Here is a 14,953-nt window from a genome sequence, read left to right on the forward strand (position 1 = left end):
TGGGGCGCCAGGGAAGTCGGGTCTCCATGCGAGTGGCGAGGGGGAGCGCGTCATTGCTCCCGAGCCATGGTAGGGGAATCTGGCCTCGAGACGTGTTGAAGAAGGTCTCTCGAGGTCTTTCCCGGGTTGAGGCAGGAAACCCTGGGTTCTCCTCGACTTGTGCAGGTGACCTCAGGGGGCTTCTCATGGTGGCTCTGAGAAGCCAGGGAAACTGGAGGTGGGGGGGCCTCTCGGGACTCCACTGGGCTTTGGTGCATTGGAAGAGGCCTCATCTCCAGTTGAGGCAGGAACCGCAGGGTACCTCTGATTTCAGACTCCGATCGCAGGGTCCGTGCATCGTTCGGAAAAAACCCCAGGTTCCAAATACAGCTCGACAGCGGCTCTCTCCCCGGGGACATCTCGTAGAGGGAGCGGAGTTGCGCCATGGCCTGGCAACAAGACGACAGGCCGACTCTCACCTGTCCCAGTCTGCAGCGGACCTGCCGATCGGAGTCTGGAAAATTCAAGAGGTACCGGTTCCGGGCCCGCCAACTGTGAGATTTGAGGGCCCTCGTTCGTCAATGCCCAAGCCCAGTGGAGTCCGAGAGGGCCCCTTCCCACCTTTCCAGTTTCCCTGGCTTCTCCAGAGCACCAGAGACAGCCCCATGAGGTCACCTGCACAAGTCGAGGGAACCCAGGGTTTCCTGCCTCAACCCGGGAAAGACCTCGAGAGACCTTCTTCAACACGTCTCGAGGCCAGATTCCCCTACCATGGCTCGGGAGCAATGACGCGCTCCCCCTCGCCACTCGCATGGAGACCCGACTTCCCTGGCGCCCCACGAGAGGCTCACTGACCTCGCCGTCGTACCTCGTGAGAAACCGCACACTGGGGCCGCCGCTCGAGAACAACCCCGAGATTCCCCCGTCATCGAGAGATGAGGGCCTTCGTCTCCTGCATGGCCTAGAGACCAATCTCGCGACCTCTCTCCAAACGCCTCAGGAGGCTTGACTCCCTTGAGTCCACCCAGTGAGCTCCAAGAGATACCCGTCGCGATTCGAGAGCAGAGCGGGGTTCTTTGCTTCCACTCGAGATGAATGCCTGTCTCCCCGGGTGCGTCTGGAATGCAACCCCGAGATCCCTGTCGCCCCTGGAGAGGAACATTGGCTTCTGGACACAAGCCTAGATGAGGTCTATTGGCCCTGCAGTCACTCGAGAGCAATCCCCAGCTTTCCTTCGCAACTCGAATGGAAGATTGGACTTGCCTGGGCCAACACAAGAGGCAGCCTGAATTCCCCGTCGTAACTCGAGAATCCCGCCGTAACTCGAGAAAAACCACGTGGCTCCCCCGTCATCGCAAGATGAAGCCCTTTCCCGCTACAGCGCCTCAGGAGAAGTCCCACGTTAGGAATTGGAGGTCGAAAGGGCACTTGGCACCCTTGATGCGACCCACAAAGTTCCCCGAAATCCCGGTCTCCCTCGAGAGGAACACTGAGGTTTTCCGGCACCCCCTCCTCTGAGCCCTTTCTCCCCTCCTGATCTGGACAGGAGGGTCGACTCCCCTGCTTTGTCTGGAAGGGGTTCCCGACCTTCCGGTCGCACCTCAGGATGAGGCCGGTCTCACGAAGACATTCCAGACGTGGCCTCGTGGGTGGTTCCACATTCCGTAGGACCCCGATTTCCCGGTCCCCTCTTGATAAGAACCCGATGCCCGGACACCTCTCCGAACTCCACCCTGTGAATGAAGTCAACACGAAGGGGCAGTTTTTCCGTGCATCGTTCGGAAAAAACCCCAGGTTCCAAATACAGCTCGACAAGCGGCCTCTCTCCCCGGGGACATCTCGAGAGGCAAGCGGAGTTCCATGCCTCAACCCAAGACGAGGCCTGACTCTCCTGTCCCCAGTCTGCAGGGACCCTGCGATCGGAGTCTGAAATCAGAGGTACCCTGCGGTTCCTGCCTCAACTGGAGATGAGGCCCTCTTCCAATGCACCAAGCCCAGTGGAGTCCCGAGAGGCCCCTCCCACCTCCAGTTTCCCTGGCTTCTCAGAGCCACCATGAGAAGCCCCCTGAGGTCACCTGCACAAGTCGAGGGAACCCAGGGTTTCCTGCCTCAACCCGGGAAAGACCTCGAGAGACCTTCTTCAACACGTCTCGAGGCCAGATTCCCCTACCATGGCTCGGGAGCAATGACGCGCTCCCCCTCGCCACTCGCATGGAGACCCGACTTCCCTGGCGCCCCACGAGAGGCTCACTGACCTCGCCGTCGTACCTCGTGAGAAACCGCACACTGGGGCCGCCGCTCGAGAACAACCCCGAGATTCCCCCGTCATCGAGAGATGAGGGCCTTCGTCTCCTGCATGGCCTAGAGACCAATCTCGCGACCTCTCTCCAAACGCCTCAGGAGGCTTGACTCCCTTGAGTCCACCCAGTGAGCTCCAAGAGATACCCGTCGCGATTCGAGAGCAGAGCGGGGTTCTTTGCTTCCACTCGAGATGAATGCCTGTCTCCCCGGGTGCGTCTGGAATGCAACCCCGAGATCCCTGTCGCCCCTGGAGAGGAACATTGGCTTCTGGACACAAGCCTAGATGAGGTCTATTGGCCCTGCAGTCACTCGAGAGCAATCCCCAGCTTTCCTTCGCAACTCGAATGGAAGATTGGACTTGCCTGGGCCAACACAAGAGGCAGCCTGAATTCCCCGTCGTAACTCGAGAATCCCGCCGTAACTCGAGAAAAACCACGTGGCTCCCCCGTCATCGCAAGATGAAGCCCTTTCCCGCTACAGCGCCTCAGGAGAAGTCCCACGTTAGGAATTGGAGGTCGAAAGGGCACTTGGCACCCTTGATGCGACCCACAAAGTTCCCCGAAATCCCGGTCTCCCTCGAGAGGAACACTGAGGTTTTCCGGCACCCCCTCCTCTGAGCCCTTTCTCCCCTCCTGATCTGGACAGGAGGGTCGACTCCCCTGCTTTGTCTGGAAGGGGTTCCCGACCTTCCGGTCGCACCTCAGGATGAGGCCGGTCTCACGAAGACATTCCAGACGTGGCCTCGTGGGTGGTTCCACATTCCGTAGGACCCCGATTTCCCGGTCCCCTCTTGATAAGAACCCGATGCCCGGACACCTCTCCGAACTCCAGCCTGTGAATGAAGTCAACACGAAGGGGCAGTTTTTCCGTGCATCGTTCGGAAAAAACCCCAGGTTCCAAATACAGCTCGACAAGCGGCCTCTCTCCCCGGGGACATCTCGAGAGGCAAGCGGAGTTCCATGCCTCAACCCAAGACGAGGCCTGACTCTCCTGTCCCCAGTCTGCAGGGACCCTGCGATCGGAGTCTGAAATCAGAGGTACCCTGCGGTTCCTGCCTCAACTGGAGATGAGGCCCTCTTCCAATGCACCAAGCCCAGTGGAGTCCCGAGAGGCCCCTCCCACCTCCAGTTTCCCTGGCTTCTCAGAGCCACCATGAGAAGCCCCCTGAGGTCACCTGCACAAGTCGAGGGAACCCAGGGTTTCCTGCCTCAACCCGGGAAAGACCTCGAGAGACCTTCTTCAACACGTCTCGAGGCCAGATTCCCCTACCATGGCTCGGGAGCAATGACGCGCTCCCCCTCGCCACTCGCATGGAGACCCGACTTCCCTGGCGCCCCACGAGAGGCTCACTGACCTCGCCGTCGTACCTCGTGAGAAACCGCACACTGGGGCCGCCGCTCGAGAACAACCCCGAGATTCCCCCGTCATCGAGAGATGAGGGCCTTCGTCTCCTGCATGGCCTAGAGACCAATCTCGCGACCTCTCTCCAAACGCCTCAGGAGGCTTGACTCCCTTGAGTCCACCCAGTGAGCTCCAAGAGATACCCGTCGCGATTCGAGAGCAGAGCGGGGTTCTTTGCTTCCACTCGAGATGAATGCCTGTCTCCCCGGGTGCGTCTGGAATGCAACCCCGAGATCCCTGTCGCCCCTGGAGAGGAACATTGGCTTCTGGACACAAGCCTAGATGAGGTCTATTGGCCCTGCAGTCACTCGAGAGCAATCCCCAGCTTTCCTTCGCAACTCGAATGGAAGATTGGACTTGCCTGGGCCAACACAAGAGGCAGCCTGAATTCCCCGTCGTAACTCGAGAATCCCGCCGTAACTCGAGAAAAACCACGTGGCTCCCCCGTCATCGCAAGATGAAGCCCTTTCCCGCTACAGCGCCTCAGGAGAAGTCCCACGTTAGGAATTGGAGGTCGAAAGGGCACTTGGCACCCTTGATGCGACCCACAAAGTTCCCCGAAATCCCGGTCTCCCTCGAGAGGAACACTGAGGTTTTCCGGCACCCCCTCCTCTGAGCCCTTTCTCCCCTCCTGATCTGGACAGGAGGGTCGACTCCCCTGCTTTGTCTGGAAGGGGTTCCCGACCTTCCGGTCGCACCTCAGGATGAGGCCGGTCTCACGAAGACATTCCAGACGTGGCCTCGTGGGTGGTTCCACATTCCGTAGGACCCCGATTTCCCGGTCCCCTCTTGATAAGAACCCGATGCCCGGACACCTCTCCGAACTCCACCCTGTGAATGAAGTCAACACGAAGGGGCAGTTTTTCCGTGCATCGTTCGGAAAAAACCCCAGGTTCCAAATACAGCTCGACAAGCGGCCTCTCTCCCCGGGGACATCTCGAGAGGCAAGCGGAGTTCCATGCCTCAACCCAAGACGAGGCCTGACTCTCCTGTCCCCAGTCTGCAGGGACCCTGCGATCGGAGTCTGAAATCAGAGGTACCCTGCGGTTCCTGCCTCAACTGGAGATGAGGCCCTCTTCCAATGCACCAAGCCCAGTGGAGTCCCGAGAGGCCCCTCCCACCTCCAGTTTCCCTGGCTTCTCAGAGCCACCATGAGAAGCCCCCTGAGGTCACCTGCACAAGTCGAGGGAACCCAGGGTTTCCTGCCTCAACCCGGGAAAGCCCTCGAGAGACCTTCTTCAACACGTCTCGAGGCCAGATTCCCCTACCATGGCTCGGGAGCAATGACGCGCTCCCCCTCGCCACTCGCATGGAGACCCGACTTCCCTGGCGCCCCACGAGAGGCTCACTGACCTCGCCGTCGTACCTCGTGAGAAACCGCACACTGGGGCCGCCGCTCGAGAACAACCCCGAGATTCCCCCGTCATCGAGAGATGAGGGCCTTCGTCTCCTGCATGGCCTAGCGACCAATCTCGCGACCTCTCTCCAAACGCCTCAGGAGGCTTGACTCCCTTGAGTCCACCCAGTGAGCTCCAAGAGATACCCGTCGCGATTCGAGAGCAGAGCGGGGTTCTTTGCTTCCACTCGAGATGAATGCCTGTCTCCCCGGGTGCGTCTGGAATGCAACCCCGAGATCCCTGTCGCCCCTGGAGAGGAACATTGGCTTCTGGACACAAGCCTAGATGAGGTCTATTGGCCCTGCAGTCACTCGAGAGCAATCCCCAGCTTTCCTTCGCAACTCGAATGGAAGATTGGACTTGCCTGGGCCAACACAAGAGGCAGCCTGAATTCCCCGTCGTAACTCGAGAATCCCGCCGTAACTCGAGAAAAACCACGTGGCTCCCCCGTCATCGCAAGATGAAGCCCTTTCCCGCTACAGCGCCTCAGGAGAAGTCCCACGTTAGGAATTGGAGGTCGAAAGGGCACTTGGCACCCTTGATGCGACCCACAAAGTTCCCCGAAATCCCGGTCTCCCTCGAGAGGAACACCTGAGGTTTTCCGGCACCCCCTCCTCTGAGCCCTTTCTCCCCTCCTGATCTGGACAGGAGGGTCGACTCCCCTGCTTTGTCTGGAAGGGGGTTCCCGACCTTCCGGTCGCACCTCAGGATGAGGCCGGTCTCACGAAGACATTCCAGACGTGGCCTCGTGGGTGGTTCCACATTCCGTAGGACCCGATTTCCCGGTCCCCTCTTGATAAGAACCCGATGCCCGGACACCTCTCCGAACTCCACCCTGTGGAATGAAGTCAACACGGAAGGGGCAGTTTTTCCGTGCATCGTTCGGAAAAAACCCCAGGTTCCAAATACAGCTCGACAAGCGGCCTCTCTCCCCCGGGACATCTCGAGAGGCAAGCGGAGTTCCATGCCTCAACCCAAGACGAGGCCTGACTCGCCGGGCCCCAGGCGGCAGGGACCCGGCGAGCGGAGGCGGAAAGCAGAGGGACCCGGCGGGGCCGGCCGCAACGGGAGAGGAGGCCCGCGGCCAAGGCACCAAACCCAGGGGAGGCCCGAGAGGCCCCGCCCACCGCCAGGGGCCCGGGCGGCGCAGAGCCACCAGGAGAAGCCCCCGGAGGGCACCGGCACAAGGCGAGGGAACCCAGGGGGGCCGGCCGCAACCCGGGAAAGACCGCGAGAGACCGGCGGCAACACGGCGCGAGGCCAGAGGCCCCGCCCAGGGCGCGGGAGCAAGGACGCGCGCCCCCGCGCCACGCGCAGGGAGACCCGACGGCCCGGGCGCCCCACGAGAGGCGCACGGACCGCGCCGGCGGACCGCGGGAGAAACCGCACACGGGGGCCGCCGCGCGAGAACAACCCCGAGAGGCCCCCGGCAGCGAGAGAGGAGGGCCGGCGGCGCCGGCAGGGCCGAGAGACCAAGCGCGCGACCGCGCGCCAAACGCCGCAGGAGGCGGGACGCCCGGGAGGCCACCCAGGGAGCGCCAAGAGAGACCCGGCGCGAGGCGAGAGCAGAGCGGGGGGCGGGGCGGCCACGCGAGAGGAAGGCCGGGCGCCCCGGGGGCGGCGGGAAGGCAACCCCGAGAGCCCGGGCGCCCCGGGAGAGGAACAGGGGCGGCGGGACACAAGCCGAGAGGAGGGCGAGGGGCCCGGCAGGCACGCGAGAGCAAGCCCCAGCGGGCCGGCGCAACGCGAAGGGAAGAGGGGACGGGCCGGGGCCAACACAAGAGGCAGCCGGAAGGCCCCGGCGGAACGCGAGAAGCCCGCCGGAACGCGAGAAAAACCACGGGGCGCCCCCGGCAGCGCAAGAGGAAGCCCGGGCCCGCGACAGCGCCGCAGGAGAAGGCCCACGGGAGGAAGGGGAGGGCGAAAGGGCACGGGGCACCCGGGAGGCGACCCACAAAGGGCCCCGAAAGCCCGGGCGCCCGCGAGAGGAACACGGAGGGGGCCGGCACCCCCGCCGCGGAGCCCGGGCGCCCCGCCGGAGCGGGACAGGAGGGGCGACGCCCCGGCGGGGCGGGAAGGGGGCCCGACCGGCCGGGCGCACCGCAGGAGGAGGCCGGGCGCACGAAGACAGGCCAGACGGGGCCGCGGGGGGGGGCCACAGGCCGGAGGACCCCGAGGGCCCGGGCCCCGCGGGAGAAGAACCCGAGGCCCGGACACCGCGCCGAACGCCACCCGGGGAAGGAAGGCAACACGAAGGGGCAGGGGGCCGGGCAGCGGGCGGAAAAAAACCCCAGGGGCCAAAGACAGCGCGACAAGCGGCCGCGCGCCCCGGGGACAGCGCGAGAGGCAAGCGGAGGGCCAGGCCGCAACCCAAGACGAGGCCGGACGCGCCGGGCCCCAGGCGGCAGGGACCCGGCGAGCGGAGGCGGAAAGCAGAGGGACCCGGCGGGGCCGGCCGCAACGGGAGAGGAGGCCCGCGGCCAAGGCACCAAACCCAGGGGAGGCCCGAGAGGCCCCGCCCACCGCCAGGGGCCCGGGCGGCGCAGAGCCACCAGGAGAAGCCCCCGGAGGGCACCGGCACAAGGCGAGGGAACCCAGGGGGCCGGCCGCAACCCGGGAAAGACCGCGAGAGACCGGCGGCAACACGGCGCGAGGCCAGAGGCCCCGACCAGGGCGCGGGAGCAAGGACGCGCGCCCCCGCGCCACGCGCAGGGAGACCCGACGGCCCGGGCGCCCCACGAGAGGCGCACGGACCGCGCCGGCGGACCGCGGGAGAAACCGCACACGGGGGCCGCCGCGCGAGAACAACCCCGAGAGGCCCCCGGCAGCGAGAGAGGAGGGCCGGCGGCGCCGGCAGGGCCGAGAGACCAAGCGCGCGACCGCGCGCCAAACGCCGCAGGAGGCGGGACGCCCGGGAGGCCACCCAGGGAGCGCCAAGAGAGACCCGGCGCGAGGCGAGAGCAGAGCGGGGGCGGGGCGGCCACGCGAGAGGAAGGCCGGGCGCCCCGGGGGCGGCGGGAAGGCAACCCCGAGAGCCCGGGCGCCCCGGGAGAGGAACAGGGGCGGCGGGACACAAGCCGAGAGGAGGGCGAGGGGCCCGGCAGGCACGCGAGAGCAAGCCCCAGCGGGCCGGCGCAACGCGAAGGGAAGAGGGGACGGGCCGGGGCCAACACAAGAGGCAGCCGGAAGGCCCCGGCGGAACGCGAGAAGCCCGCCGGAACGCGAGAAAAACCACGGGGCGCCCCCGGCAGCGCAAGAGGAAGCCCGGGCCCGCGACAGCGCCGCAGGAGAAGGCCCACGGGAGGAAGGGGAGGGCGAAAGGGCACGGGGCACCCGGGAGGCGACCCACAAAGGGCCCCGAAAGCCCGGGCGCCCGCGAGAGGAACACCGGAGGGGGCCGGCACCCCCGCCGCGGAGCCCGGGCGCCCCGCCGGAGCGGGACAGGAGGGGCGACGCCCCGGCGGGGGCGGGAAGGGGGCCCGACCGGCCGGGCGCACCGCAGGAGGAGGCCGGGCGCACGAAGACAGGCCAGACGGGGCCGCGGGGGGGGGCCACAGGCCGGAGGACCCCGAGGGCCCGGGCCCCGCGGGAGAAGAACCCGAGGCCCGGACACCGCGCCGAACGCCACCCGGGGAAGGAAGGCAACACGAAGGGGCAGGGGGCCGGGCAGCGGGCGGAAAAAACCCCAGGGGCCAAAGACAGCGCGACAAGCGGCCGCGCGCCCCGGGGACAGCGCGAGAGGCAAGCGGAGGGCCAGGCCGCAACCCAAGACGAGGCCGGACGCGCCGGGCCCCAGGCGGCAGGGACCCGGCGAGCGGAGGCGGAAAGCAGAGGGACCCGGCGGGGCCGGCCGCAACGGGAGAGGAGGCCCGCGGCCAAGGCACCAAGCCCAGGGGAGGCCCGAGAGGCCCCGCCCACCGCCAGGGGCCCGGGCGGCGCAGAGCCACCAGGAGAAGCCCCCGGAGGGCACCGGCACAAGGCGAGGGAACCCAGGGGGCCGGCCGCAACCCGGGAAAGACCGCGAGAGACCGGCGGCAACACGGCGCGAGGCCAGAGGCCCCGACCAGGGCGCGGGAGCAAGGACGCGCGCCCCCGCGCCACGCGCAGGGAGACCCGACGGCCCGGGCGCCCCACGAGAGGCGCACGGACCGCGCCGGCGGACCGCGGGAGAAACCGCACACGGGGGCCGCCGCGCGAGAACAACCCCGAGAGGCCCCCGGCAGCGAGAGAGGAGGGCCGGCGGCGCCGGCAGGGCCGAGAGACCAAGCGCGCGACCGCGCGCCAAACGCCGCAGGAGGCGGGACGCCCGGGAGGCCACCCAGGGAGCGCCAAGAGAGACCCGGCGCGAGGCGAGAGCAGAGCGGGGGCGGGGCGGCCACGCGAGAGGAAGGCCGGGCGCCCCGGGGGCGGCGGGAAGGCAACCCCGAGAGCCCGGGCGCCCCGGGAGAGGAACAGGGGCGGCGGGACACAAGCCGAGAGGAGGGCGAGGGGCCCGGCAGGCACGCGAGAGCAAGCCCCAGCGGGCCGGCGCAACGCGAAGGGAAGAGGGGACGGGCCGGGGCCAACACAAGAGGCAGCCGGAAGGCCCCGGCGGAACGCGAGAAGCCCGCCGGAACGCGAGAAAAACCACGGGGCGCCCCCGGCAGCGCAAGAGGAAGCCCGGGCCCGCGACAGCGCCGCAGGAGAAGGCCCACGGGAGGAAGGGGAGGGCGAAAGGGCACGGGGCACCCGGGAGGCGACCCACAAAGGGCCCCGAAAGCCCGGGCGCCCGCGAGAGGAACACGGAGGGGGCCGGCACCCCCGCCGCGGAGCCCGGGCGCCCCGCCGGAGCGGGACAGGAGGGGCGACGCCCCGGCGGGGGCGGGAAGGGGGCCCGACCGGCCGGGCGCACCGCAGGAGGAGGCCGGGCGCACGAAGACAGGCCAGACGGGGCCGCGGGGGGGGGCCACAGGCCGGAGGACCCCGAGGGCCCGGGCCCCGCGGGAGAAGAACCCGAGGCCCGGACACCGCGCCGAACGCCAGCCGGGGAAGGAAGGCAACACGAAGGGGCAGGGGGCCGGGCAGCGGGCGGAAAAAACCCCAGGGGCCAAAGACAGCGCGACAAGCGGCCGCGCGCCCCGGGGACAGCGCGAGAGGCAAGCGGAGGGCCAGGCCGCAACCCAAGACGAGGCCGGACGCGCCGGGCCCCAGGCGGCAGGGACCCGGCGAGCGGAGGCGGAAAGCAGAGGGACCCGGCGGGGCCGGCCGCAACGGGAGAGGAGGCCCGCGGCCAAGGCACCAAGCCCAGGGGAGGCCCGAGAGGCCCCGCCCACCGCCAGGGGCCCGGGCGGCGCAGAGCCACCAGGAGAAGCCCCCGGAGGGCACCGGCACAAGGCGAGGGAACCCAGGGGGCCGGCCGCAACCCGGGAAAGACCGCGAGAGACCGGCGGCAACACGGCGCGAGGCCAGAGGCCCCGACCAGGGCGCGGGAGCAAGGACGCGCGCCCCCGCGCCACGCGCAGGGAGACCCGACGGCCCGGGCGCCCCACGAGAGGCGCACGGACCGCGCCGGCGGACCGCGGGAGAAACCGCACACGGGGGCCGCCGCGCGAGAACAACCCCGAGAGGCCCCCGGCAGCGAGAGAGGAGGGCCGGCGGCGCCGGCAGGGCCGAGAGACCAAGCGCGCGACCGCGCGCCAAACGCCGCAGGAGGCGGGACGCCCGGGAGGCCACCCAGGGAGCGCCAAGAGAGACCCGGCGCGAGGCGAGAGCAGAGCGGGGGGCGGGGCGGCCACGCGAGAGGAAGGCCGGGCGCCCCGGGGGCGGCGGGAAGGCAACCCCGAGAGCCCGGGCGCCCCGGGAGAGGAACAGGGGCGGCGGGACACAAGCCGAGAGGAGGGCGAGGGGCCCGGCAGGCACGCGAGAGCAAGCCCCAGCGGGCCGGCGCAACGCGAAGGGAAGAGGGGACGGGCCGGGGCCAACACAAGAGGCAGCCGGAAGGCCCCGGCGGAACGCGAGAAGCCCGCCGGAACGCGAGAAAAACCACGGGGCGCCCCCGGCAGCGCAAGAGGAAGCCCGGGCCCGCGACAGCGCCGCAGGAGAAGGCCCACGGGAGGAAGGGGAGGGCGAAAGGGCACGGGGCACCCGGGAGGCGACCCACAAAGGGCCCCGAAAGCCCGGGCGCCCGCGAGAGGAACACGGAGGGGGCCGGCACCCCCGCCGCGGAGCCCGGGCGCCCCGCCGGAGCGGGACAGGAGGGGCGACGCCCCGGCGGGGCGGGAAGGGGGCCCGACCGGCCGGGCGCACCGCAGGAGGAGGCCGGGCGCACGAAGACAGGCCAGACGGGGCCGCGGGGGGGGGCCACAGGCCGGAGGACCCCGAGGGCCCGGGCCCCGCGGGAGAAGAACCCGAGGCCCGGACACCGCGCCGAACGCCACCCGGGGAAGGAAGGCAACACGAAGGGGCAGGGGGCCGGGCAGCGGGCGGAAAAAAACCCCAGGGGCCAAAGACAGCGCGACAAGCGGCCGCGCGCCCCGGGGACAGCGCGAGAGGCAAGCGGAGGGCCAGGCCGCAACCCAAGACGAGGCCGGACGCGCCGGGCCCCAGGCGGCAGGGACCCGGCGAGCGGAGGCGGAAAGCAGAGGGACCCGGCGGGGCCGGCCGCAACGGGAGAGGAGGCCCGCGGCCAAGGCACCAAGCCCAGGGGAGGCCCGAGAGGCCCCGCCCACCGCCAGGGGCCCGGGCGGCGCAGAGCCACCAGGAGAAGCCCCCGGAGGGCACCGGCACAAGGCGAGGGAACCCAGGGGGCCGGCCGCAACCCGGGAAAGACCGCGAGAGACCGGCGGCAACACGGCGCGAGGCCAGAGGCCCCGACCAGGGCGCGGGAGCAAGGACGCGCGCCCCCGCGCCACGCGCAGGGAGACCCGACGGCCCGGGCGCCCCACGAGAGGCGCACGGACCGCGCCGGCGGACCGCGGGAGAAACCGCACACGGGGGCCGCCGCGCGAGAACAACCCCGAGAGGCCCCCGGCAGCGAGAGAGGAGGGCCGGCGGCGCCGGCAGGGCCGAGAGACCAAGCGCGCGACCGCGCGCCAAACGCCGCAGGAGGCGGGACGCCCGGGAGGCCACCCAGGGAGCGCCAAGAGAGACCCGGCGCGAGGCGAGAGCAGAGCGGGGGCGGGGCGGCCACGCGAGAGGAAGGCCGGGCGCCCCGGGGGCGGCGGGAAGGCAACCCCGAGAGCCCGGGCGCCCCGGGAGAGGAACAGGGGCGGCGGGACACAAGCCGAGAGGAGGGCGAGGGGCCCGGCAGGCACGCGAGAGCAAGCCCCAGCGGGCCGGCGCAACGCGAAGGGAAGAGGGGACGGGCCGGGGCCAACACAAGAGGCAGCCGGAAGGCCCCGGCGGAACGCGAGAAGCCCGCCGGAACGCGAGAAAAACCACGGGGCGCCCCCGGCAGCGCAAGAGGAAGCCCGGGCCCGCGACAGCGCCGCAGGAGAAGGCCCACGGGAGGAAGGGGAGGGCGAAAGGGCACGGGGCACCCGGGAGGCGACCCACAAAGGGCCCCGAAAGCCCGGGCGCCCGCGAGAGGAACACGGAGGGGGCCGGCACCCCCGCCGCGGAGCCCGGGCGCCCCGCCGGAGCGGGACAGGAGGGGCGACGCCCCGGCGGGGGCGGGAAGGGGGCCCGACCGGCCGGGCGCACCGCAGGAGGAGGCCGGGCGCACGAAGACAGGCCAGACGGGGCCGCGGGGGGGGGCCACAGGCCGGAGGACCCCGAGGGCCCGGGCCCCGCGGGAGAAGAACCCGAGGCCCGGACACCGCGCCGAACGCCACCCGGGGAAGGAAGGCAACACGAAGGGGCAGGGGGCCGGGCAGCGGGCGGAAAAAACCCCAGGGGCCAAAGACAGCGCGACAAGCGGCCGCGCGCCCCGGGGACAGCGCGAGAGGCAAGCGGAGGGCCAGGCCGCAACCCAAGACGAGGCCGGACGCGCCGGGCCCCAGGCGGCAGGGACCCGGCGAGCGGACTCGGAAAGCAGAGGACCGTCGGGGCCGGCCGCAACTGGAGAGGAGCCCGAGGCCTCGGGGTCCTCCGGCCTGTGCCCCCCCCGCGGCCCCGTCTGGCCTGTCTTCGTGCGCCCGGCTCCTCCTGCGGTGCGCCCGGCCGGTCGGGCCCCCTTCCCGCCCCCGCCGGGGCGTCGCCCCTCCTGTCCCGCTCCGGCGGGGCGCCGGGCTCCGCGGCGGGGGTGCCGGCCCCCCTCGGTGTTCCTCTCGCGGCGCCCGGGCTTTCGGGGCCCTTTGTGGGTCGCCTCCCGGGTGCCCCGTGCCCTTTCGCCCTCCCTTCCTCCCGTGGGCCTTCTCCTGCGGCGCTGTCGCGGGCCGGGCTTCCTCTTGCGCTGCGGGGGCGCCCCGTGGTTTTTCTCGCGTTCCGGCGGGCTTCTCGCGTTCCGCCGGGGCCTTCCGGCTGCCTCTTGTGTTGGCCCCGGCCCGTCCCCTCTTCCTTCGCGTTGCGCCGGCCCGCTGGGGCTTGCTCTCGCGTGCCTGCCGGGCCCCTGCCCTCCTCTCGGCTTGTGTCCCGCCGCCCCTGTTCCTCTCCGGGGCGCCCGGGCTCTCGGGGTTGCCTTCCCGCCGCCCCCGGGGCGCCCGGCCTTCCTCTCGCGTGGCCGCCCGCCGCCCGCTCTGCTCTCGCGTCGCGCCGGGTCTCTCTGGGCGCTCCCTGGGTGGCCTCCCGGGCGTCCGCCTCCTGCGGCGTTTGGCGCGCGGTCGCGCGCTTGGTCGCTCGGCCCTGCCGGCGCCGCCGGCCCTCTCTCTCGCTGCCGGGGGCCTCTCGGGGTTGTTCTCGCGCGGCGGCCCCGTGTGCGGTTTCTCCCGCGGTCCGCCGGCGCGGTCCGTGCGCCTCTCGTGGGGCGCCCGGGCCGTCGGGTCTCCCTGCGCGTGGCGCGGGGGCGCGCGTCCTTGCTCCCGCGCCCTGGTCGGGGCCTCTGGCCTCGCGCCGTGTTGCCCCGGTCTCTCGCGGGCTTTTCCGGGTTGCGGCCGGCCCCCTGGGTTCCCTCGCCTTGTGCCGGTGCCTCCGGGGGCTTCTCCTGGTGGCTCTGCGCCGCCCGGGCCCTGGCGGTGGGCGGGGCCTCTCGGGCTCCCCTGGGCTTGGTGCCTTGGCCGCGGGCCTCCTCTCCCGTTGCGGCCGGCCCCGCCGGGTCCCTCTGCTTTCCGCCTCCGCTCGCCGGGCCCTGCCGCCTGGGGCCCGGCGCGTCCGGCCTCGTCTTGGGTTGCGGCCTGGCCCTCCGCTTGCCTCTCGCGCTGTCCCCGGGGCCGCGGCCGCTTGTCGCGCTGTCTTTGGCTCCCGTGGTTTTTTCCGCAGGATTGCGCCCTCCTGCGATCTCTTCGTGTGGACTGCTCGAGGTCTGGCGTTTCGGCGGTTCGGTCATGGGTGTCTTTATCCAGCGGGTCCGGGATATCGGCGGTTCTTCGGATTCATGTGAGTCCCCCCTCCCCGCGGCCTCCTGTCTTGGCAAGTTTCTGTGAAGCTCGCTCACTTCCTGAGGTGCGACCGAATCGGCCGGGACCTTCCCAAAGCAGGGGAGTCGAACCTCCTGTCAGCTACAGAGGGGAGCCAGGGCTCAGGGCGGGGTGGGCCATGACTGGTGTGTTCCTCTCGAAGGGGACCGGGATTTCGGGGAACTTTGTGGGGTCGATCAGAGGTGCCAAAGATGCCCTTTCGACTCCATTCCGGTGGGACTCCCTGCGGCGCTGTCGCGGGACGGCTCTCATTGCAGCATGGCGGGGACCACGTGGTTTTCTCGGTTCCGGCGGGTCTCGAGTTACGACGGGAATTCAGGCTGCCCTCTTTGGTTTGGCCCACGGGCAACGTCCAATCTTCCATCGAGTATGGAAGGCAACGCC

General features: G+C 70.3%; 1 protein-coding gene across 1 annotated transcript; it reads left to right on the forward strand.

The window, feature by feature from the left end:
* Positions 1 to 423: 423 nt before the first annotated feature.
* LOC112445503 (serine/arginine repetitive matrix protein 2-like) lies at positions 424 to 14,024 on the forward strand (the record flags this gene model as incomplete). The annotated part of the gene is made up of 3 exons (XM_024989019.1): positions 424 to 533; positions 6,084 to 11,469; positions 11,664 to 14,024. Coding segments are annotated over exons 1-3 (7,857 nt in total), but the record flags the coding sequence as incomplete, so codon positions are not given.
* Positions 14,025 to 14,953: the final 929 nt, after the last annotated feature.

The sequence above is a fragment of the Bos taurus genome, unplaced genomic scaffold (genome assembly GCF_002263795.3).
Source record: "Bos taurus isolate L1 Dominette 01449 registration number 42190680 breed Hereford unplaced genomic scaffold, ARS-UCD2.0 Leftover_ScbfJmS_1616, whole genome shotgun sequence".
NCBI lineage: Eukaryota > Metazoa > Chordata > Mammalia > Artiodactyla > Bovidae > Bos > Bos taurus.